We start from the raw sequence: 25,615 nt of genomic DNA, 5'->3' as shown, positions 1-25,615 counted from the left end.
ACATTGTTTACTGGCAGCGTAAAGCACTAAGAGACCATGATGGACCACATCTCTGTCCATCACTGGCCTGGCCATTTCCAGTGAATGGTCCTGTTTTGAAGCTCTGTAGACTTGTTCATTTCTCACAGAATAAAGGTAGTTTGACAGAAGCTGTAAGACTATTTCTTGACTTTTCTGTCTTAAACATCTTTCTATGAAGCAATCGCTGGGATGTTGTATCTTCAGGTTCTGCTGTCATCTTAGTTATTTGTTGGTGGCCTTGTTTGTCAATGTTCTTCATAAATACAATTGCCAGGGTTGGTTAACTTGAACTTCAGGGTTGTGCTTTTCATGATTTCTGCGTGATTTATCACATTTCTGTCCTCTGTCTAAAGTGACTTTATTCTCTGAGCTTTGACACTACTTATCTCACTTATATGATTACATTTATCTTGGTAAATTTATTATCTCTTTTTCTAGGCTATATTTATAAATTGGGGTTAATAAATAATATATATACATGTATGTATGTATGTATGTATGTATGTATGTATGTAGTATATCTCTTGAGATATTATACCTTCATAAACTTTAGTTATGCATATCACATGGGTTAAAATTTGAAAGTGGTAGTGGTATACAGTGATTCTTATTTACTCTGTTCTATAATTAACAGAAGGACAAATTTCGTATCTATGATGAATATTGCAGCAACCATGAAAAGGCACAAAAATTACTTCTTGAACTGAACAAAATAAGACCCATCCGAACGTTTCTTTTGGTAAGTGCATGTTCAGCTGTTGGCTGGTTGAGGGCTCTGCTGCCTTTAAAAATGCATGTGACCCGTTCTCCTGAGTTACTTCTTAGCGCAGGCAGACTTTGAAGCTGATCTATGGACAATCCAGATATCCAGATCTGGGCTGAGCTTGTGTGTGCAAATACTGCTAATGCCCTCTTCTGGTTGACCTGAAATGTATATGAGATCTCCTAGATCAGAGTTCACCTTTGCCTTACATCATCAGCTCCCTAGAGATCTGCTTATGCCTTATAGGATCAAAAGTGGGGTGGTCACAGGAAGGAAGCAAGTGCAGATCAGTTGCTGTCTTACCTACACACATCCCTTACTCTGTTTTCATGAAAGCATCAGGATTCAATGTCAACTTTCTTTAAGGTAGCATACTTAAAGTCATGTTTTGACAGCTGTGAGGTGTCAGGAGGCCATCCCCCCAAAGTCTAGCTTCAGAGCACTTCCATGTACTTATACAGCCCCTCCTGTTTCTTCATAGCCCTTTCCCCTCATTTGCTCTAGCCCACACTGATTTGCTTTCTATATAGACTGGTCTTTTCTTCAAAGCAATTCTTTTATATAGTCTTATTGTATAGGGCAGGCTATCCTCAAATTTGTAATCCCTCTGCCCAGTATACCTCTTAGGTGTTGTGATTAGATCAGACTTCAAGATTTTGTAGACTTTATACAAAGAGAAACATACAGTGTAGTTCTTTGGGCCTGGCTTTTGTAATTTAGTAGTTTCTCTAGTACCTAGCTTTATGTTCTATATCTTATTTTATAGTCATTATTATTGAATAATATTGCATTGTGTAGATTTGCCATATTGTGTTAATCTGTTTTATCAATTAATGAACATTGGGTGTGGCTTATTTATTGTGTTTGCCATGAATTATAAGCATTAATGCCCTAGCCTCTCTTGGGGGTGGGGCATAAATTCTCATTCTCTTGAGTAGAGACTAAGAGTGAAATGGTGGGTCATATGGTAAATTTAACGAAGAAACTGGCTCTGTTTTCCACACTGGTCAGGCCATCCCCAGAATCCTGTGCTGAGATTTTGGGTTTTCTGTCCCTTGCCAACACTTGGTGTGACTAGTACTATGATTATGGCCATGATGGTAGGTGTTTAGTATTTCACTGTAGTCTGAATTTGAATCTAAGAATGCTTTCTTGTACTCACTAACCATGCATATGACGTCTTTGGTGATGTGATGTATTTATTTGAATCTTTTGTGTGTTTTTGAATTGGAGTGTTTATATCATACAGACTTCTAAATGTTCTTAGTTTTGGAAACAATATCTATATCAAATCTATTACTTTGAAATATTTCTCTCAGCTTTATTTTTCAACTTTTTAAAAAAAATACTGCCTTTTGAAAAATCTAAACTTTTAGAATTTGATGAAATACAATTCATTAATATTTTCATTATGGCTATGCTTTTCTTGTCACAGCTTAGAACTCTGTACTTAGGTGTTCTGCTTATTTTATGATTTTTCCTGAATGTTTTATTCTGGTGGTACTGTTGTATTTAGGATTATCTTAGTATCATTTGGGGATGATTCATGTTTTAGGTGTAGTAGTTTTTGCAGAGTCTTAGGGTATTCTGTTTGCAGCATCTTGCTACCTGAATTCAGGTAGTTTATTTCTCTTTCTTTTCCTTATTACATTATTTAGGTTAGAACCTATTGTAGATTGCTGAATGGAAACACTGTGAACAGGCACTATTGCCTTATTGCTGGGTCTTGGGGGGGGAGTCTTTGTAAGTTGTAGATTGTTCATGTAAATGGTCTTTCTTAAGTTTTATTACTTTAGTAGTTTTGAGAATTTTCATTATTACCCTGTCTTCTTCCCTCCCTCCCTCCCTCCCTCCCTCCTTCCCTCCCTTCCTTCCTTCCTTCTTCCCTCCCTTCTTTTCTTCCTGTCTTCTTTTTTTCTGTCCGTCTTTCTCAACATTGGCATTGAAGTACAGACCTTGTGCATGCTAGGCAAGTACTTTGTCACTAAACAGCACCACATCTCCACTGAACTGTCACTAAGCAGCACCACATCTCTACTGAACTACACCTTGAGCTCTTTTATTTAATGTTGAAAGCTATGACTCATCCGTGTGTGTATGTGTGTGTGTGTAAAACTATGAATAATAAGTGTTATTGTTTATACAAAATAATGAAGTTGTGAATTGTTCATAGTAATTTATCCACATAAAAAGGGAGTATTGAGTTCAAATATAATTCTCTTTTACAGCCTTCAATTTTGTCCATTTTTCTTTATACTTTGTTGTTAGATATGTATGAATCCATGGTTCTTATGTTCATATTTCTATTTATGATTATAAAGTAATCACGTTTTCCTTAAGTAGTATGTTTTTTGATAAAGTCTATTTTCCTGGTAGTTATGAAAGATCTCTTGGTGTTTGAAATTTACTCTTTATCTCTTATCAAGCAACTATTTACAATTTTTAAATGTTTCAGTACACAGCATATAGCCAGAACTTCTTTCTTTAGGCATGATCATTTTTCTGTGTTTTATATTTGCTACAGTCTCTATATTTCGACTCCTGCCAATTTGACCCTGACTCTGACAGCCTTTCTTGTGAAGACCAACTAACCCTAATCTTTCTTATACACCATATTTACTAGTTTATCTGGGAATGTCTATGCCTTCATTTTTGAAGGGTGGTTCTATCGATGGAACTCTAGATTACATCTTTACTTTTCCTAATTTTGACTTGGACTCCTCTGCTGCACAGCCTCACTTCTTCTGAGGAGAGACAACCTGTCCTTTCCATATCGTTTACAAACTACTTCCCTTGCTTCTTGCCACTCTCAGTACTCTCTGCCTTTGTCTTTCCATAGTTTAACTACATTGTGTTAGATGAGGATAATAACTTTGCTTTTCTCACTTGTAGATAAGTCTTTTGTATTTTAATAAATGTTGAGACATTTTAGCATAGCCCAAGTGGAATGTGGTTATGCTTCTAACTACATGTGAGGAAGAGGTTGGAAGGTCTTGAGCTCAGGAGCTGAAGACTAGTCTGGGAAACATGGTAAGGCTCCAAGACTCCAACTTAAAATAAAATGAGCAGAATAAAACATAAATTGTGAAGTTTGAAAGCATTATTAAAAACAGTTACCATAAACCAGGTGGTGGTGGCACATGCCTTTAATCCCAGCACTCAAAAGCAGAGGCAGGTGTATTACTGTGAGTTCGAGACCAGCCTGGACTACAAAGTGAATTCAAGGACACCCAGGAAGGTCTACACAGAGAAATCCTGTCCTGAACCACCAAAAGGAAAAAAAAAATCATATACTTTTTTTCTTTTCCTTTATTACCATTTGTGCATACATTAAAACGAAAATGATAATTATTAGTATTTTATTATTTTGTGTGTATAGGCGTCTTGCCTGCATGGATCTTTGGCCACCACATATGTGTTGTGTAGTGCTTTTGGAAGTCAGAAGAGGGTGTCAGATCTTCTGGTACTGAGCTACAGATGGTTGTGAGGCACCATGCAGATGTTGGGGATCAGAGCCAGGTCCTCTGGAACAGGAGCTAGTGCCCTTAAGCCATGTCCTGCTGAGCTGTTGAGCCATATCAGTGTTTTCTCCTGCTGCCTTGGGACTGTTTGTTTTCCCCTACTCTTTTTATTTATTTTTTAAATTCTCTGTTCTTCGCGTTGGATAATTTATATGACCTTATTTGAGGCCCAATGGAGTTCTCTTTTCATTCGATGTCTGTTTGGTTTGGCTCCTGTGCTTCTCTCTATTGAGAGTTCTCGTTCTCTGCTCACCATCAGCGCCTGTCAGTTATTTAAGTAGTGCTTACAATTCTCTGAATATACTTGTGATGGCTGTTTTGAAGTCTTTGTTAAATATAATATCTGGCTACACTGAAGAGGTTTTACTGTTTATGATTAAGTCAAGTTTTCCTGATGCTTTGTGTAACTCATAATTTTTTAAAAAGAATTCTTATTTATTTATATGAGTATGCCGTATCTGTCTTCAGACACACCAGAAGAGGGCATCGATCCCATTACAGATGGTTGTGAGTCACCATGTGGTTGCTGGGATTTGACTCAGGACCTCTGGAAGAACAGTCAGTGTTCCTAACCACTGAGCCATCTCTCTGGCCCATATCTCATAATTTTAAAATTAAAACATAACTTGACAGTTTAAACAACTTCATGGCAACTCTGGAGTCCATGTTTTCTCTCGATTAGTAACTGGGCTTTTTTTGTTTTTTCACTTTTTTCTCTCTTCTATTCATAGTGACCTGCCTAGACTCGATCTGATTTCCTGTTTCTCTACCACACCTCTGCTCAGTTTATCTTCCTTGTTCAACATTGTGAGATCCCCACTGTGAGTGCTCAGCTTGTCAGAGCTACTCTCTCAGGAATATGCATGCAAGCAGGAGTATGAGGGCAGCTGAAGGCCAGGTGATTTGTAAGGGGCTTCAGACTTCTTCCCCAGGTACCCACTCAGATCCTTCTTGCATGACTTGCCTCCTTTTCTGCAGCCAAAGATAAATGCATTCTCTCTCTGCCACCTGTATGTTTTTAGGTTACCTATGTTAACTTACTGGCTAGTATGCTGTAAGACCTCATGTAGAACTGTAGTCTCAGGCAAACATGGAATGTGCTAGCATTTTGGCCAACACTCCTTGGTATGAGATTTTTGCTCTCTGAAGCTCCCTTTGTAGAGTATAAGAACTCCACTCTTTTGTTTAGTGTATCCTGTCTTTAGCAGCAATCACTTAGGCACTTAGGATGCTACTTAGTTTAGTTTTCTAACACATGTTGGAACAGGAAACTCTGAAGCAGGCATGGAAGAGTACAGGATGTAAATAATTGTGTCCAGGGATTTCTCCCAGGAAAAATACCATATGTACTTTGAAGAATCTTGGCTGCTCTGTCTCCTGTGATGCCCAGATGAGGTGATCATCCAAACTAGGTCTACATAGTTTATACCTATGAGGCTTGGTTGCCCGATGCAGGGGGGACTTGGTACCAGTGCTGTGCTTTCATAGTGTGTTTCTCTCAGCTCTTGGTCACTCCTCAAAATTCATATGGAATGTTATTGTAAAATTGTGACAGGGAATATGCTGGCCTCAAAGTACAGCTCTCTGAAGCGCTTCTCTTTCCTGCCTGATGTATAAAGTACACTTCTGTGTGGCCACCCTGATAGGCAATGCAGAAACACGTTTCACACAGGTCTTCCTCTTTACACATCTGTTCAGAAGACCGATGGCCATTTACTCCAGTGGGTTTTCTCTTTACCACCCCTCATGGTGAGCTTCATGCCCACCACCCTGTGAGTGCTGATGTGTGGGGATTTTTCCTTTCACACTGCCAATGTGGAGATCCTCTCTGACATCCTCTGAGATTGGCTGCCACAGTGTCATTCCTTAAGTGTAAACCACATAACAGCAGCAGCAACAGAATGACTTGGAATCACCAAGGTTAAAGCGTTCCAGTTTGGCAGAGTGAGTCACTCAGAAATGAGCTCAAGTTGTGTCACTAGTGAGCAGTGAAGCCCGACTTTCACGGTAGAACTCAACTTCTCTGTGTTTGCTTTTCTCCAACATGATCACTTTTAAAAAATATTTTATTTTTTTCTATGTGTATGTATGTGTGCCTGTACATGTGCCTGCTTGTCTGTGTGTGTTCAACATGTGTGCAGGTGCCTGTGGAGACCAAAAGATGCTGTCACATCCTTTGGAACTCAAGTTACAGGCAGTTGTGAGTTGCCTGACCTGTGTACTGGCACTGAACCTGGGTCTATTGGAAAAAGTAGCAAGTCTTCTTAACTCTCTTAAGTGCAGACCCATCTCTCCAAGCACAGCATTGTACTTACTATAAACAAAATATATTTGTTTTGTCTGTTTCTCTATTTTTTTTCTCTCTTGCTCTCTCTACTCAAACCCTTTCCTCTTCATGCTTGCTCAGAAGAGCATATGTAAATTAAATTCTAAATATAGGTTCACTTTAGATTGTATAACGAATGTGAAAGACTGGGTCTTGACTATACCTTGCAACATGATAAGTAAGGGCACGTATTTTTCACAAATGTTCAGCATAAAATGTTATGACAGAATAGTTCACAACCTCAGGATTGCAAGATGTACTTATGTTTGTTTTCACCGCAGAACTGCATGCTGCTTGGTGGACGGAAGAACACAGATGTTCCCCTGGAAGGTTACTTAGTGACACCAATACAAAGGATATGCAAGTACCCTCTCCTTCTGAAGGTATTTTAATTTTGTGCCATGCTTGTTATTGCCTTAATATTTGGCTGTTTCTTTTTTAAAAAATATATCTTTTAAAGAGACCAATATTATAAAAAGAATAGGCCATAATTACTAAAAAAAAAAAAAAATAGCTGTTTTGTCATTAATTCTTTTCTGGACCAGGAAACAAACCTTTGTAGAAAGACCATTAAAGGATGCTTTTAGTGCTCTCTGAAGCACACTTGTTTGAGCTTCGTTTAGAATAAATGCATTAGCTTTATAAGAGACCTCGTTAAATCATTATGATTGGCTTCCATAGCACTCTAGCTACAGAAAACTTTAAATACTTCCACTGTTGGTCTGTTTTTTGTTTCTCCATACTTTGGTGACTTGATGCTAATGAAATTAAGGTTAAAATTAGATAATTTTAAAGCTTAGTCTGCTGGTTAGTGTTTTGTCAACTTGACACAAGTCTGGGCCATCTGGGAGATAAAAAGATCTAGTGAGAAAATACATCCATCAGTTTGTCTTGTGGGCAAGTCTGGAGGACATTTTCTTGATTAACAATTGATGTGGGAGGGCCCATCCCCTGTGGGTGGCGCCACCCCTGGGCAGATGGTTCTGAGTTTTATAAGAAAAGCAAGCTAACGAAGCATGGGAACATGCTAGTAAACAGTGTTCCTCCATTGCCTCTGCTTTAGTTCTCACTTCTGGATTTCTGCCCTGACTTTCCCTCATGATCTACAATAAGCTGAAACAAACCCTTTCTTCTCCAAGTTGCTTTGGGTCATGGTGTCTCTCACAGCAATGGAAACCCAATCAATACACTTGTCTTTTAAATAATTATTGTAAGTGTATGGGATTGACCACCATGGACCCAGGGATGACAGAACACAGAGTAAAAGAGCTCCACCCTGTAAAGGTATCTTCTAAGACTAGGAGATATTTGGAATTTCGTTCACCAGGCATATAGTTAAATCTAGTTGCCAGTCTTCCCCATGGTAGGTGCCCTGTCTTTGGTGCCTGAAGCTGGAGATACGATTTTGAGGGATTATGTCGATGAGAAAGCACATATTTTTGTACTCCCTGTTGGATCATTTCTTTTAGGCCTTGTCCCTTGAATGTTCTAATTATCAGAATGAGTGTACTTCCTTGTCCCAAATTCCATATCTGACAAAAGGCTTTAAAACCTCCATTGTAGGGTAATGATAGTCAGAGATTAGGTGTTAGCTTCCATCTTTCATGATTTCTGATTTTATAGGCTAAAGCTGGTTTCTCAAGGGATTTATTGGCTCTTTCTCAAGGCAGCAGAGATTCCTCCCAGACCAGGGGACCTTACTCGGGCCCCAGTGCAGCCCACTTGGCCTCAGAGTCAGCCATCCTATTTCACTTGCCATTGGGTCTTCTCCTTTTTGATGTCTATGACAGAGGATTGCTGTCACTTGATGGCATTCTGGAGAATTTCTTGAGAATAATTTACAGGGGTCTCTGTTGTACTTAGGAGGAGGCTTCTTTCCTTCCATGTGGTTATGTGGGCATAGGAAATAAGGAGGCCAAATTTGGAATCTGTGTAAATAAATACTGACTTCCTCCCCTTAGAACAGTTTCTGGTCTGAAATGAGAGCTTTTAGCTTGGCTAGTTGAGTAGTCGATTTTGGGGATATTAGACCTGATTTGAGCACTTTGAAGTCAGTGACTATTGCATATCCTGCATGTCAGATTCTTTCATTCATGAAGGAACTTCCTTCTGTATAGAAAGTCACATCAACATTTTTCAGGAGTTGATCTTCGAGACCAGGATGGGCTACTGTAAAATTAATTGTCTATAGAGATCTCCTGACAGAACTAGAGAGGTTTTCCTTCCTTTTCTGGAAGATTGATGGCTCAGTTCAGGCTTCAACAGGTCTTAAATGTAATTTCAGCTCCCTCCAGCATGAGGGCCTGATATTTAAGGAACCTATCATGAGTTAGATTTACAGTGGTTTTCAACCTGGGGTTGTGATCTCTTTGGGGTCAAAGGACACTTTCACAAGGGTTGCTTAAAATCATAGGAAAACACAGAGATTTATATTATGATTTATAAAATTCATCAAATTACAGCTATAAAGTAACAATGAAAACAGTTTTATGGTTGGGTAGGTCATCACAACATAGGGAACTGTATTAAAGGGTCACAGCATTAGGAAGGTTGAGATACACTGAGATAGAAGTTTGTCTTCTAATTTCCAATGACCCAGTGTAATCATGCATGTGAACAATGAGGGGGCGCCCAAGGGTAGTCTTTTAAGATTCAGGAATCAGGACTCTGACAGTACCAGCTGTACACAGACATCCAGATCAGCCCATGGATACATGATATAATTCCTAGGCTATCTATATGACTTCAGGAAATGAACAATGCACTGGGTAATTATACCAGAGCCGTTTCCTGTCTCTCAGCTATATACGAGTGAAACTTAGGCTTACTAGGCAAGCCTAAGGTAGGAGTCTTGGTTAATGTCTTTTTAAGTTTCTGGAAGGCTTACTACGACTCAGGAATCCATTCAACTCTGGTGAATTCTTAAGATTAGATCTCCTTGGGAACCTGATTTAGAAGTGTAGCTAGTACTGTATAACCAGGAATCTAAATTCTACAATATCCTATAGTTCCTAGAAAGGTTTTCATCTGTTTGAGGGTTTGGGGGAACAGATTTGATAGAGCAGGAAGGCCCAGATGGTTCAGATTCATTCTGGTTCTAAAACTCTGGGCCCCTTTGGCAAGACAAAGCCCAAATAGGTAACTTTGGTTTTGTATAGATAAATCTTTCCCCAAGAAAGCCTGTATTTGATAGCTTGGAAATTAAGGAGGGGCCTTTTCTCTGGATATGAGGTTCCTTTGGTCAGTCCACATAGGAGATCACCTACATATTGGATCAAGATAGTCTTCAGATAAGTTCATCCTATCAAGTCTTGGGAAAGAGTTAAGTCAAATAAGGCAGAGTGTCTCAAAACTGATGCAACAGAACAGTGAAAGGAATCTGTCCTGCACTGCATGTGAGATCTTCAAAAGCAAATAGAAACTGGTTATTGGGTGACTTGAGATATTTAAGAAACTGTCTTTAAGATATTATGAATGATATGAGATATTAAGAAATTACTTGTGGTGGTGGCAGCACATACCTTTAATTCCAGCCTTCAAGAGGCAGAGGCAGTCTGAATTTGATGGTCTACATAGTGAGTTCCAGGACAACCAAGGCTACAAAGAGAAACCCTGTCTTGAAGAACAAACAAACAAACAAGATCTAGCTCTGACCCAGGAGTCTTTCTAGGGAAATCTGCATGAGGAGAGTGTGAGAATTAGGAACAACTGGATGGGGTGGATCCACTATATAAGTGATCATACAGCAACCTTGGACTGATTTATTTGTCAGGTCCATTGGTAACACTAAGAATAGAATGCTGGAACATTCTACCAACCATCCTATTTCATTAGCCTTTAGACTATGTCCCTATCTGACTTCAGGCTTCAAGAGACATTGCCTCTCATCTAAAAAATAGGCAGGATCTTTAAGATGCATAACTACAAAAGTGGACATTTCAGCCTTCTCTATGGTATGTGCTTCCGTCTGTCTATGCTGAAGCCTTGACCGTAGCTTTCCATTGAGATAAGTGGTAGTGTTCTGCCCTGGAGAGATAAATCTTGCGTCTAGACAAAAAGTTTCTTTCCAACAGAGGAGTCAGGCATGGTATGAAGAACTATCAAAAAGAAATGACAAATGTGAAGTTATCCTCCTGAACATTCAAGCAGTTGAGTGAAATATCATTTAAGGGGCTGGCCTAATGCACCCTGAATTGTTGTAAACCTTCAGGACCAGAGACCAGGGGAAAGGGACAGTGCTGAGAATCACACCCCTGAGTCAGTCATGAATCTAATCTTATGCTTCTCACAGTCAGAAACTCCTTAGGATTGTTGATCATGATACGAGCCAGTATGGAACTCTCCTGACTGCTAGATCTGTCATTGTGGGGAAGGTGATGACATGAAGGTCAACTGGGCTGGAAGGCACTGATGTTGCCAGTGATTTCCCTTACAGATATGGCAGAGTCCGGGAGGTCTCTGAGAGCATTCCCAACAGGAAGTGGCCTTCTTGTGAAGCAAACCCTAGGCTCAGACTTGTTTCAGGGGTTAGGGGGAGGGGATTTATCTAGTTGGCTCTTGTAGTGACCATTAACTCCCCATGATACTCTTTCCCTTCATGGTTCTATCACTAAAAGACTGAGTTTATAACCTGGACAAATAATTTAAAAAAACAAAAACAAAAACCAAAAACCAAAACAAAACCAAAAGCCTGCTAGTGTTTTGTCTGGGGCTGCCACCAGTGTCTAGATTGTTTTATGAATGTCTAAAGCTGGCTGAGTTAAGAGTGTGGCTTTTAGGATTACTTCTTCCAGTGATTCAGGGTGTGTGGAAACCTCCTTGACTTCTTGAAGTGTGTAACAGGAACTAATAAAGAGTTTAGACTATAGCCTTCTTAAGACCATCTATTAAACAGTAAATAATGTCCTCTCCATTTTCCTTGTGGTCATTTGGATTTCAGAGATGGGCTAGCCTTATCCACCACATGGAATTACTTGTCCACTTTAGTCCCCTGGGCAGTGACAATGTCATTGCTGCTCAAAGAGCCCAATCTAACACTTTCCTCTTTTCCACAAGGGTTAGTGTTTGTTTTAATAACATCATTACATTTTTCCAACATAATTAATGTATCTGCTTCAGTTATTCAGATGGCTGATCATACTCTTCTGGATCCTCCATATAACTTTCCAGTTCTTCCTTACTCGGTATTGTTCAGTTCTGCCAGGGGAAAGGAAGCATGGGCAAACATGACTCTTCTGTCTCTCCTGATTCTTACCTAAAAGAGAAATATCCCTTTTTGGTGTTAGGAGAGTGCACAGATAGTTATTTTGTTTCTTCTTGGGGTAAGAATTGCATGGATATGAAGGTTATTGGACGCTCAGGCTCTCCAAAGATCAGAATCAACCCCTGGGGGCTTTTTTCTTACTAGTAGGGTTTTCTTGGGTGAAGGTCTTTCTTCTAATTTCTCTGGCTCTTCATATCATCTTTAAAACTCTATGGCTATCCATATCCCACTAATGTGGGAGTCATCAGAAAGTGTCACAGAGACTCTCCTCAGCTACTGGTGGGTCAAAATAAACTCCATTTAAATTGCCCCTAGATAGGGCCCTCGTGGAATGCTTTATGCCCTATGAAGGTAGTCTCTAGATTAGGCCCCTCAAATCCAGTTCTCAGATTTTAACTTAGCCTGCCTCCATTATTTTAGGTGTACAATAGTAAGAGGAGCTAGCTGAACTCTAATCACAACTCTCTGGAAGGGTGGCAGTTAGCATCTAGATTATGTAACGGTCCAGTAAGTTTTTAACGATCCTGTTCATGGCTCCTTGTAGTCTGACCTAGGAGATGGGAGCAAAGAGCCTAAGAAGAGCCTGTTTGTAGCCAGACTAGGTAAGACCCTCAAAAGATCTCACCCAGTCAGAGAAGACTACATAAGACCCTAACAAGATCCTATGTAGCCAGAGAAAACTAGATAGGATGCTAACAAGATTCTCCATAGTTAGAGAAGACTAGAAAAGACACTAACAAGATCCTACCTAGTCAGAGAAGACTATGATTGTCAGGATAGAGGGAAAAATGCAGTCTCATAAGGACTAAAGTTCATGAAGTTTCCTTGGAGCCAGCTGCCTATAGCTAAGAGATCTTCGGCCTCAGCCTAATGACTGTTCGACAGCTGTGAAGCCCTCAGCCAGAGAGCTCTCTCTCTCTGAAAGAATTTTCTTGTTCTTAGAAACAAAGGCATTAGAGCTAAATCTGAAAGTGAATTCTCCTTATCAAAGACGTGGGAAAAATAGAAGTGCCACTCTGTGCTTTCCACCATACTTTAAATGTAGCAGTGGTGACCTTCCTGTTCCAGGACGTGGAAGGGACGCTATGGAACTCAATGGTCACCCCATGGCATGTGTTCATGGTTTGGTTCGGTTTATCCTGACCTTAATATTTAGGTGATCATCAGAAGGATTTGCAGGCAAGTCTTCCAAAAATGTTACTGTCAAGTCTGGGAGATTCTCAGACGCAGCAGGCACAAAATTTTGTTGTTAGGAGCCATGCTGCGTTTGCCGAAGTAGCTATACACTCGCCATTATAAGATGGCGCTGGCTTCCTGTTCCTGGTTCTTCTTGGCCTTGGTGTCTGCAGCTGTGCGCACGCGTAGGTGCAAATTTTCCCGCTGAAAGTACTATCAGTGGATATGTAAATGAGACCCCAGTCTGTAAGCCAATGAGGACAGATCATGTCTCTTTAATAGTATATAAGTCAGTACATTCTGGGGCTTGGGGTCCTTCCTTTGTTCTCCATCTTGCATCCTTCTAACTAAAAGAGCTGTAACAATAAAAGACGCTGTCAGAAGAATCTTGAGTGTGACGTGCTCCTTATCGGCGAGGTAGCGTGTCGCATTTTGTTAAGAGTGAAGAAGCATACACACAGAAGACTCCCCGATACGTGCAGAGGGGATTCATAAACCGGATCCTCAGGGAGAGTTGAAGTTTTTAGTTGTTTTTGGTACTATAGAACAGGGGCTCCTTAAACAAAGAAGAGGCAGCTTAGGAATGTTGGAGTATAGATGGGTCTGGTAGTCTCTCTCTCTCTCTCTCTCTCTCTCTCTCTCTCTCTCTCTCTGTCTCTCTCTCTGTCTCTCTCTCTGTCTCTGTCTCTCTCTGTCTCTGTCTCTCTCTCTGTCTCTGTGTCTGTCTCTCTGTCTCTCTCGTGTGTGTGTGTGTGTGTGTGTGTGTGTGTGTGTGTGTGTTTGGGGTGGCGGCCGTGCACCAAGCCTTTGTTCTGGATAGAGAGGCCAGACATTTAGCATCTGGTTGTTTACCTCTAGCCTCTTTCCTAGCTGTCTGCCTGTCAGGGTGCGTATCTGCCTTCAGGATACCTTGCCTTAATTGCTCTCTACCTTAATTTTTTGAACCAAAGTCTCACACTGAGCCTGAAGCTTATCAACTTGGCTAGGCTGGATGACCAACGAATTTCAGGGTTCCTCCTGTCTCTGTCCCAACTTTCTACAGTGGGGTTATAGGTGCAGAACACCACACCTAGCTTTTGATACAGATTCTGGGGATCTGAGCTTGGGTCCTCATGTTTATGCAGCAGGCACTTTGAACTGAGTCATCTCTGAAACCTGTAAAAACCTTATTATTATTATTTTTTTAAAAGAGTGATTTCTCATTACAAAGTAGGTCTAAAGTTGCTTGGTTAACCTATGAAAAGCCTTATGCTGAAGCAAAGGCAGGGACCTCCAGCTGCAATTTTGGCATAGCATTTAACATGCAGTGTCAATACAAGCAGAGCTCTGTATGTTCTGATGTTCCGAGAGGCCCTACGAATTTCCAGCTAAGGGACTCATTGGGCTTATGCAACCACAGGTACCCTAATCTCTGATCCCTGTTATAATCCCAGATATTGTAAGAGCCAAAAAGAATGTTAAAAGTATGTTGTAAACAAGTGGTTGCTTTAAAACACTCACTGATGGTTAGAAGAAAAAAGGTGTTTAAATTTAATTCTTAAAAACAAAAGCAAAAACAAACAGCATGATAGATACATTCTTGTCTCACATGTCAGAGATCAGTTAAAAGGCTGTAGGCAGAGGATAGCTCCTTTCCTTTGGGGGGTGGAGATTATTTTCATATACACAAAAAGAAAAAGATGATTTACTTATGTATACAGATAAGCTAATGCTGAAAAATTATGCTTGTATTGTCTTTGAGTGGTTTTATTTATTCAGAGGCAAGCATTAAAAGAGCGAGGTTATGGTGTGAGTAACTCGGAATCTGAGTGTGTGTAACCCTTAGAATTATTATTTGATTTGTTTTGTTTTTGTTTGTTGTTATTTCACATGATGTAATTCGTGTCTTAACTCTTTGGATTAGGGTTGGCTACGGTTCCAGGGGCCACATCCTGTCCTGAGAGTTGGTGTTCTCATTTTCCTTACAACCATGACTCCCTTATTTAATTCTTAGTTTTTGGTTTGGGGATGGAAGTTTTTATGTTTTTTCTTTTCATTCCAAATATCAAAAGCAGAATAATCTGTAATCTTTTAAGTATATTAAAAGGTCTTCTTAGTTATTGTTTAGAAATATAAAATTAAATGTCTTCACCCACTGTCTAGACAGTTGTGACCACACTGCTTCTTAATTAGTCATTTGTTTCCTTATGGCGCTTGTCATCAACATGGCACTAACACAGTTACAGAAACCCTGAGGCAGAATTCCAGAAAGATTTCTTTTTTTATTCCTCAATATGCAGTGGGAAAGCAGGCACTTTGTAGTTGTCTTATTGTTGAATATTTTGAAATAAACTTTGACCTTGTGTTTGATATGATCTAACACAAAAGGAACACACATTCCATTTTTCCCTAGATGAAGTTGAAATTTTTGTTCTGGACCCCAAAATCATAAGACAGACATACAACCTCAGAAGTAAATTCTCAGAATTAAAGTCTCTTTAAACTGTGTTAAATGAAGACATTAGCTTCTAGCTTCTCAAAAGATGTTAGAAATGGGGATTTAATTCAGTTTTGAAATTGTGGTGCATATTTATTTGAAGATCTGTTAAAGAATCTGAGAAAGAGGAAATTAACATATACTGATATGCTTCTGTTTGAACAGAAGTCAGATTTATAAAAGCTAGTATGTGATCCAGGTGAGAGAGTTGATGATTTGAATCAAGGAACCTCCTTCTGTTTCTAAAATACAGGTAAGTTTGAGGATAAACCAGAGTTTCTGTAAAAACTGAGCGTGAAACTGTTGTTCACTGGTTGCTTTGACCTTTTGCTTTTGATCTCTATCTTGGTGGAGGTTGTGATGTCATTTAGCAGAGTGGCTGTCATAGTCTTTGCAGTTTTCATTTCCTGGTCAGTCTGATCCTGCTGTACCAGAGCAGGAGATCAAAGGGTGATTTGTCTTTGTGAATCCACAGGAATTACTGAAGCGGACTCCACGGAAACACAGTGACTATGCAGCAGTGATGGAAGCCCTCCAAGCCATGAAAGCTGTTTGTTCCAACATTAATGAGGCCAAGAGACAGATGGAGAAACTGGAAGTTTTAGAAGAGTGGCAGGCACACATTGAAGGCTGGGAGGTACGTGCACTTTGTTCAACTCTTCAGCTTCTTATGGCTGTGGAGTCACATGCAGGGCTTCTCTCAATGCATGGAACCCTGGGTAGTTATCTTTTTAGCAGGCCGAGGAACACAGTCAGCTCAGAACGTGCTTTTCATGTCACCCTTACACATGTGTAGGATGGAAGTCATGTGTGATGGAACCAATAAATACCATGTGCCTCCAAGCTTTGGCCCTTCAGAATTTGGGGTATGAGTTTCTTTTTCCTGTCCTGATTTTGGTCAACAAGTTCATAATCTGAATTCTTGGGATAATAAAAGATTGCATGTGCTGTGATATCCTCTTTAGATTTTTACATTGGTGATTTGGTGTTGAATTTTATTTTGAGTCTAGGTGATCAGGCTGTGTTTTGATTTCATTTCTAAACTGAAGAAAATCTCTATGATTTGGTAGTGTTCATCTAGTCAGAATGAAAAATGTTTTGAGTTTTATGAGTCATTGTAGAAAGTTTTTTGGTTTTTTTTTTTTTTTTTTTTTGGTTTTTTGCTTTTGTTTTGTTTTTTAAGATAAGAAAGTAAATAACGATCTTGGTTGAGAGAATATGTCAGATGTTTCCAGCTATGGTGACTGGTGATGTTGAGTTCTAGTTATTTTACAGAAATGGCACTTTTGCTATAAAGATAAGCTAAAATTTAGGTTTGAAATGACTGTAACTTAAAATAGTATGATCTTTGGGCTAGCAGATTTCTTCATGTTATAAACAACTGAGATAATAAAAATACAAATGTAGAAACAGCAATGAAATTATAAAGCCAAGTACAGCTCAAGTCAATGCACAGATTATGTTGATCTCTGGGGATTTATCATTAACTAATATTTTTCTTCAATTTGTTGGTTATCATCAGACCTAAAATTATATTCAGCCAGATGTGCAAAGAAATCAACAGCGCTGACCAGAGACAAGTCTCCTCTTTGACCATCCCCTGTGGTGAACCACTGAAAGTGCTAACTGGGGTCTGATTTAGCTTCCTCTGTGCCTATAGTCTTCCCTTTGGAGTGTCCAGGCTGACCTTTCCCGCAGCACGAGTGCTGCCTCTTTCAATCAGAGAGAATGGTTGTGTGTTTTACAGGTGATTCATGATGATAATTCCTTTCCTGCAGAGCAGTTGTCCTGCTGGGTTGAGAGAAATCGAGCCAAGTTTGCTTTTGTGGCTTTATTGTCAGTCAAATATTGGAAGAAAAACCAAACTCTCTTAAAATTGGAGGATTTGCCATTATAATCTGACAGGCCTTATAGTACCAGAAGAAATTCAGAGACTCTTCAGTACTGTGGAATCTGTTGTAATCTGGTTTCCTTTTAGTACGTAGCTTAAAAAGATAGACCTACTACAGAGAAAGTTTGCTTAAACACTATTGCTTTTTTTTACACAGCCATGGATCACATTATTTTATAAGTAATTCGCAGCAGAAGATGTATCCATTAGGCCAGTTGCTATAGTTTGGGTCTTGAATGTTCCCCAATACCCATGTATTGAAGGCTGGGCTCCCAGTCTTTGGTACTGTTGGGAGATGGTGGTACTTTTAGGAGGGGAAGCTGAGTAGAAATAAGTTAGGTGACTGGAAAGTGAATCATTGAAGGGGATATTTAGATGTTGGGGCCTTCCTGTTTCTCCCTTTCATTTTCTTTCCTCTGAGTGTCTTATTTAGGGTTTCCATTGCTGTGAAGAGACACCATGACCAAACCAACTCTAATGAACGAAAACATATCATTGGGGCTAGCTTAGTTTCAGAGGTTCACGTCCATTATCGTCATGGCAGGAAGCATGGCAGCATCCAGGCAGACATGGTGCTAGAGAAGGAGCTGAAAGTTCTACATCTTGATTCTAAGGCAATCAGGAGGAGACTGACTCCCTTTTGCAGGCAGCCAGGAGGAGAGCTTCTTCTGTAATGAGTAGAGCCTGAGCACTGGGAGTTTTCAAAGCCCACCTACATAGTGACATAGTTCCTCTAACAAGGCCACCCCTTCTCCAATAATGCCATACTACCTAACAATGTCACTTCCCATGGGCCATGCATACTCAGACCACCACAATGAGGTAAACACACACACACACACACACACACACACACACACACACACACACACAAACCTGTCTTTACATATACTTCCACTATGACACACTATCTTACCACAGTCTAAAGCAATGGGGTCAAGTGGCCAAGGACTGAGATGTTGACAGATACGAGACAAAACCCAAATATTTCCTGTTATCCAGTGATTTACTTGAGGTATTCTTTATAGTTACAGAAAGCTGCTGTGCCAGCCCTGATTTTACAATATTCAGAGTGGAGACTCAAAGCTGAGGAAGTCAGTGGAGCTCTAGCAGTTCAGCTGAGTATACAGGAATCCAGCAAGGGCTCTCAACTATGCTACACAGGGCAGTTGATAGTGCTAATCTCCTCTGTTCTTGAGAAGATTTAGAAGAATAAATGAAAGAAGGCCATAGAATTGAGAGTTTGAGGACGTTGAAGCATGAAGCTTAGAGTGGGGTTGAGCCAGCTGCTTGGTAACTCATGACTAGTTCTCACTATGTACCCCAGCCTCCTATAGTGTTGAGTGAGGGAACTAGTAATACTTTTGAAGGAGTTAGTAGATAGTACTCTTCTAAGAGAACTCTCTAGAAGCACAATTTGGACAGGGTTAACTCTACCCTGAGAGAGAACAGGAATGGGTTAAAGAGATACTTTGGGTAGTTAACAGAGTTATTGATATATGTGAATAAATCTTCTGTCAAGAGAGTTCAAGATTTGATGTATATGGTACGATGATATTAACAGAAAGCAGAGTTCGTTGAAGTGTTTTTGTAGTTAGGAACTTGGGGTAAGTGCTAAGAATGAGCTCCTTGTGAAGTTCCTGCAGCTCTCTGCTCTGTTGGGACCTTCCTGTTTCTCCCTTTCATTTCCTTTCCTCCATGAGTGTCTTTGTTAGGGTTTCCATTGCTGTGAAGTGACACCATGACCAAAGAGCACTTTATTCTGAAGAAGTCCAGCATGCTGGAGTCTACCATCTACCAAGATGGAGACATCCCAGTGAGCTTGATGGCCTGATTTAAAGCACATCAGGGGAATTCCAGGGAGGGATAGGTGACCTCTATCTTAATCATTGGCTTTATCTCTAGGGGCATCCCAGAACCATTGCTGGGGTATGGGGGACTGGAAACTATTGCTAGGGAGGTTTGGATGGGGCAGGTTCTAAGGTCTGGACTTGCCTGGACTTGCCCAGTTCTTGGAAACAGAGATTTAGGCCTAGTCTTCTGAACTGCCAATTTGAAGCCTGTCATGGAGTCAGCCTAGCCTGTCACAATACAATGTCTCTAGGATATGAACCTCTGGTGGGAGGGGGATGTTCACCATACCTCAACAGTATCTGTGAGTCTGAACGTTTTTCCGAAGTTATGATGCCCTTTCTGTTGACTTACTAGTTGGGATAATTAACTTACCCAGTTTCTCAAAACAATATGCTGATGAAGTTTAGGTTTACAAATGTGCAGCTAAGGAAAAAATTAGCTGATTCTTTGAAGTATTATTTTCCTACCTGCCCTTTAGCACTAAAGAAATTAGGTTTTTCTCAGCATTTCTGTAGTAACTATGGCCAAGAAAATATACAATCTATGCTTTTAGTGCTCATCTTTGAAGTTATGCCTTTTACTATCAAGTTACTGTACTACTTCTCAGGAGAATAGCAGTACCCACGGTATCTGAGAAGATTTTGATAATGAACAAATGAGACACAGGCAGAGAGTGGAGAGTTTCAGAACACTCTAACTAGACTTACTGAGCTTATATGCCAACAACTCATCTACTTTGGACAGGAAAATTATGAGAAGTTTAATCAGAGCTGTTGAGTCATTTCATAGAAGTGGCGCACTCTCAGTTTCACCCTGCTTTCGGTCCGTCATTTATGTGGTTTTAGCTGTAGGTTCTGGATTCACTGTGAGGTATTTTGATGAAGGAATAACATGACACTGTTTAATAATTCAGCTTAAAGTCCTTGATTGTTGGTGAGTATGCTTTCTTTAAAATGCTAATTTTCCTGTGATTAATATTAAGATAAGGAATTATATAATCACAAGGAAGTCATAAGAAATCATGCTACTGGATTGAAACCTAGGTTCGTGTTCATGGTAATTTGGGCTCAGTGAAAACAGAAGTGTTGATCAAACTGTGTAAAGATTTACAATTTCCATATGTTTTCCATATGTTTCCATATGTTTCTAAACAAGATAAAAAGAAATTTAAGGAAGAGGTTTCCTAAAACAATATATGTTTGAAACATAGACGAGCAAGTGGATATAATAATATGTTTTCTTTATTAGTTTCCTCGTTAGAATTTTAGAATAGATTTGAGTCTCATTTAATTTTATTTGTAGTTGACCATAAAACCTATACTAGTAGTTGTTTGGTTTCAGACCCCTGGACAAAGGACTGAGGTGCATATTTTACATATCAAAGCAGACCTGGCCTTCAGGTTCTCCCAGCATCTCTCAATCCCTACCTGGCATACCCTGCCCTCAACCCTGAACTTTCCAGCACAGGAGTTGGGCTGCCATTCCCCCAGATGCTCTTTTTACATAATCCAGATATTTTGGTCTCTCTTGCTGTCTTCTTCTCTTCTCTCTGCACTCTCTTTCTCTTCCCCTCCTCCCTCTTTTCCTGGCCACTCCCCTGGCCTGAATCCTTGGGACCAGGGAACTCGACTGCAGCCTCCTAATAAGCCTGCCTTTAATCTAATCTCATCTGGCTTGAAATGTCTCATTTCACTGGCATTGAGAGAAATATCCTATCAGTATTTATTGTGGAAATATGAAACTTTACTTAATGTTCTGAATATTAAATATCAAACCCAAAAGATAGAAATATTGATTTACATAAAACCCAGCAATTTATGGATACATTAAGAAAACAGACACATTTAAAGCTGAAATACTCTAGCTGCAGAGATCAGATAGAGAGACCTACTGAAAACCTGCATTCTTTTATTTTTCTCTCTTAAATCTGATTCCCTGCATCCAGTATGAATGGCTAGATGGCAGCAAACAGACTAGTAGGAAGTGAGCCAGACACAGCTCTGTGCTGAGCTAAGTTATGTTGATGCCTGCGGGTGGGTGGCTGCTTCCCTCTGGCCAGCTGCTCTTCTCCACTCAAGGCTAGTAGTCTGTGTAAAGAATCAGCTAGAGGCATTGGATCCCCCAGGGAGGTGGAGTTAAAGGCCTTGTGAGCCATCTGGCCTGGGTGCTGGGAACTAAGCTCTCACCCATTAAGTCACCCTCCAGTTTCTTTTTCCTTTTCTATTGTCTCCTTTCTATAATCAGATGAGATCTTTAGATTGATACCCACTAATAATTTAGGCTTCTTAAAAACTCATTTATTTTTGAGATTAGAATGTAATTATATCATTCCTCCCTTTCCTTGCCTGACTCCAAACCCTGTCTGTCATACACCCCCCTTGTTGTCTTTGAGATTCATGGCCGCCTTCCCTTTTTTTTTCTGTGTTGATGTTGTTACATATGTATGTGTGTAAGTGTGTGTGTGTGTGTGTGTGTGTGTGTGAGAGAGAGAGAGAGAGAGAGAGAGAGAGAGAGAGAGAGAGAGAGAGATTGTGTCTTTTCCTTCCCTGTTATACTTGAGTTTCCAGGCTGACAATTTGGTATTGGATGATCAGTTAGTGCACTCCTAACTAGGAAAGATTTCCCACCCTCACCTCTGTAGTTGTCTGTGGTTCTTTATTTGGGTTTAGGCCTGCTGGGCTCCCTTTATGTTTTAGCATGTTTATTGTTGGAGCTTCAGTTGTCCTTGGTAGACCTAGAGTCTCTGTGCAGACTGACCTGAAGACTTATGGAAAGGAGACATCATTCTTGACTGTGTACATGTTAGTTGTTAATAATAAAAATTAAAAAAAAAACCTGAAATTTTCAAGAGAATAATTGCATATAAAAACTAGTCAGGACTTGTGATACAGTGGCAGTGTGCTTGTCTAGCTTGTATAACACCCTTCATTTGATCCTACTACTATAAAGATAATAATATTAATCAGGTAATCAGACATAATCATCCTTCTTCCTTTTCTTGCCTCAGGGGTCCAACATTACCGACACCTGTACTGAGATGCTGATGTGTGGGGTCCTAATGAAAATTTCGTCTGGAAATATTCAAGAACGGGTGTTTTTTCTTTTTGATAATCTCTTGGTATACTGCAAAAGAAAACACAGGTAAGCTCATCAAAAAGTCACATTTTGGAATTACTATTTGCACCTCACAGGATCCCCACAGGACTACCAGAACTCATCTTATCAATAACCCATTTCATCCCAGCCTGCTTGCCTGCTCTCTTTACCTGCTGGATAATCATGACAGATGTGTCACTATCTCTTGTGACCTTCCCCCAACAGCTCTCTCAAGGAGAGGCATATCCTGTGGGAGATGTTAGCTTGTTCTCTATTTCCTAATTCTGCTTCTGAGCCATTTCGTCCTGCACCTGCAGAAGACACAGAAATGTGAGATTTGGTTTATATGTTTTCCTAATTGACCACCCACAGAACACAGTGTCTCTGCTTTGAGCTCAGATCGCTTTCCAGTCTGCTTCTGTCACCATCCAGGGTAGTTTCGAAATTCATGTAGATGACACATTGAGAACCTTGGGCCCACATTCTCTTCCACGTTAACACCTGAGCCACCAGCCCTATGCCTGTATCTCAAGCCTGTTAGCACTAGCAGTTATGAATTTGAACCTCCTCCTTAATTATCCCATCCTGAAAGCTTATACCTGTGTCTATCATCAAATCTAGCACTTTGGCAAAATTATTATCTGGTTAATTAAAATAAAAAAGTATTAAAATTAAAATTATTCAAATGCTGGTGTAATGTGATCTTGTGGTCACCCAGAAATTAACTGAAAAGTTATATGGAAGTAAAACTTTACTATGTGTATAGCAGATATCCGCAATTTACAATGTAGACTGCACAGTGGCCAGACATGGGAATACCTTGATCAGCAAATCTCAGCCTGTGGGCTGTGACCCCTTAGAATGTTGCATACCAGATATCCTGCATATCAGCTATTTATATTATGATTTATAAGGGTAGCAAAAGTACAGTTATAAGTAACAATGAAATAATTTTATGGTTGGTGATCACAACAACAGGAGGAACTGCACTAAAGCAGTCATAGTGTTAGGAAAATTGAGAACCGCTGATCTAGACTGACGTCCCCCTTTCTTCAAAATTAGAGAAGGCTATGCATGAATTCTCTATTTTTTCAACCAGGAAAAAACCAGCTCGTTTACAGACTTTACCTTAACTTAGGCCTTTGGAGACCTAGAGCTATTTGAGAGCAGAATAAACTGAATTCCTCTTTAACATCATATAATATTGTAATCACAAGAACAGCAAGGACAATGCATTCATTTCGGGTTTCCACTTGCATTCTCTGAAGACTGATGTGTTAAATTAGGCATTTCTCTTTTGGATCCTTTTAATGCTGTCAATGTTAAGAGAGACTAGTGCATAGATTATTTATGGTGTAGCATGTAATTCCAATGAATAAGATATTACTTAGTTTTGCTTGATGACTTTCTAAGATAGAATCATAGTATATTTAGATTTTTTTTCCTATTTATCTTTTCTACTCATCAGTTTCCAAAATGAATATCCAGTTCTGTCCAGCAATAGTTCATTAATTTTATTGCTGCTTAACATCCCATTTGATTAATCACAATTTGTTACTTTTTCTCCTGTCACTGGATTTTAGCATTATTTGCAATGTTTTGGTACTGTACGTTGTCCTGGTAACATAAAGCACACAGTTAGAAGATGGTAATGTTAGAATGAGTGTGCACAAAAATGCAGTTCCATCACACAAAACAAATTTATTTTGAATATTCATATAAGGCTACTTTCTTGAGAAATTAGAGGATGTTCAAATTTAAGCTACTTAACAGATGTATATATTATAACAATATCAGCATTCAAGATACAAAACCTGTTCAAAGTGGGATCATAAAGGACATTATTAGCTTTGAAAATGAGATCCAATGATGGATCATTCCTCTGTGTTCATGTGTATATTATATATAGTGTTTGGTTGTGTGTGTGTGTGTGTGTGTATGAGAGAGAGAGGGGGGGTGTATTTATGTGCATTAGTGCATATGAATGTATACGTTGTGTGAATTTATGTATGTGAATATATGTATTTTGTCTGTGTGTGTATATGTGTTAAATGTATATATTTTTTATACATTTAGTGATTGTTATCCAAGTACACATTAGAAGTGTTTGGTAGTGATGGTTATGGGCTAGTGGCTCTCTGGCCAGATGAATTCATTTGTGATTTTTAATAGTGAAATGAAGGACTGCCAACTGTGGTTGAGGGGTTAGAACAAATTAATCCAATATTCTTTGTTTTCCATAGAAGGAGGCATGGGAGGGGGAAGTATGCAGAGACAGCTTCCATTACCATTTCTCATACCCACCTCAGGGAAGGTCAGTACTTAAAAGAAAGGAGGGGGGGTTGGTGGGCAGGCATGGTGTGGACAGCTCTTCCACGATAAGGTTTAGTGTCTTCATTTCTATACATCAAATTCTCTCCAGACATTTGTTATTGAGTCAGATTCCAAACTATGTCAACTGAGTTTTGTTGATTGACTTGAGTAGTTTTAAATTTTGAATACTTTCGAAAAATTTTCACTGCTTAATTAAAAAAAAAAAAAACTCCCTTCCATTTGATTATCCTGATATGTAACTGCGTAATTCTCTGTTACAGATGGTCATCTGTAAATCTGGGTGAAGCTTTTGTCTTGTTATATAATTTCTCAGTTTAAAAATGTAGATTACTTTAAAAATAAATAAAACCTTTAGAAAGATTGCAAATGTACTAAAGCACCTGTTTAACAAGTATATCATGGTCATATCATAAAAATGATACAAATATCTTATATTTTAAAGTTATTTCTTTTTATGTATATAAGTTTTTAATCTGCCTGTTTGTATGTATACCGTGTGTATGTCTGGTGCCCACTGAGGCCAGAAGAGGGTGCCAAGTCCTCTGGAGCTGGGGTTGCATAGGTTGTGAGTAATCATGTTGCTTGTAGGAATTGAAGGCAGATCCTTTGCAGAAGCAGTGAATCCTCTTAGCTACTGAGTTGTCTTTGGGGCCCAGGATATATTTTTGCATCTGAGTATTACTCTGTATATGAGCTTCCAGTAGGTCGGTTTCTCTGAAGATGAATCAGAAGAACTAATTGAGTTTGCCTGCCAGGTCTTGAAAAAACAAACAAACAAACAAACAAACAAACAAAAAACAAACTGAAAATTCTCAGCTCCTGAAAATTGAGAATCAGAGGTATGAGAATTCAAATGTAGCATTAAATTTACCAACTTCACACATCTGTAAGTTA

The 25,615-nt window shown here is 39.4% G+C and overlaps 1 protein-coding gene across 3 annotated transcripts in view; it reads left to right on the top strand.

Moving 5' to 3' along the window:
- The window catches only part of Prex2 (phosphatidylinositol-3,4,5-trisphosphate dependent Rac exchange factor 2), a 301,586-nt gene that overhangs the window by 60,383 nt on the left and 215,588 nt on the right, over nt 1-25,615 (top strand). For all 3 annotated transcript variants that reach the window (XM_076924369.1, XM_076924368.1, XM_076924370.1), the window contains exons 4-7: nt 656-760; nt 6,913-7,014; nt 16,022-16,183; nt 22,299-22,432. In XM_076924369.1, coding sequence (XP_076780484.1) covers nt 656-760; nt 6,913-7,014; nt 16,022-16,183; nt 22,299-22,432 — 503 coding nt within the window. The remainder of the gene's footprint in view (nt 1-655; nt 761-6,912; nt 7,015-16,021; nt 16,184-22,298; nt 22,433-25,615) is intronic.

This window comes from Arvicanthis niloticus, chromosome 25 (assembly GCF_011762505.2).
Source record: "Arvicanthis niloticus isolate mArvNil1 chromosome 25, mArvNil1.pat.X, whole genome shotgun sequence".
In the NCBI taxonomy this organism is placed as follows: Eukaryota; Metazoa; Chordata; class Mammalia; order Rodentia; family Muridae; genus Arvicanthis; species Arvicanthis niloticus.
The sequence above is the reverse complement of the archived record's forward strand: the minus strand, read 5'-3'. Positions and strand labels throughout refer to the sequence as shown.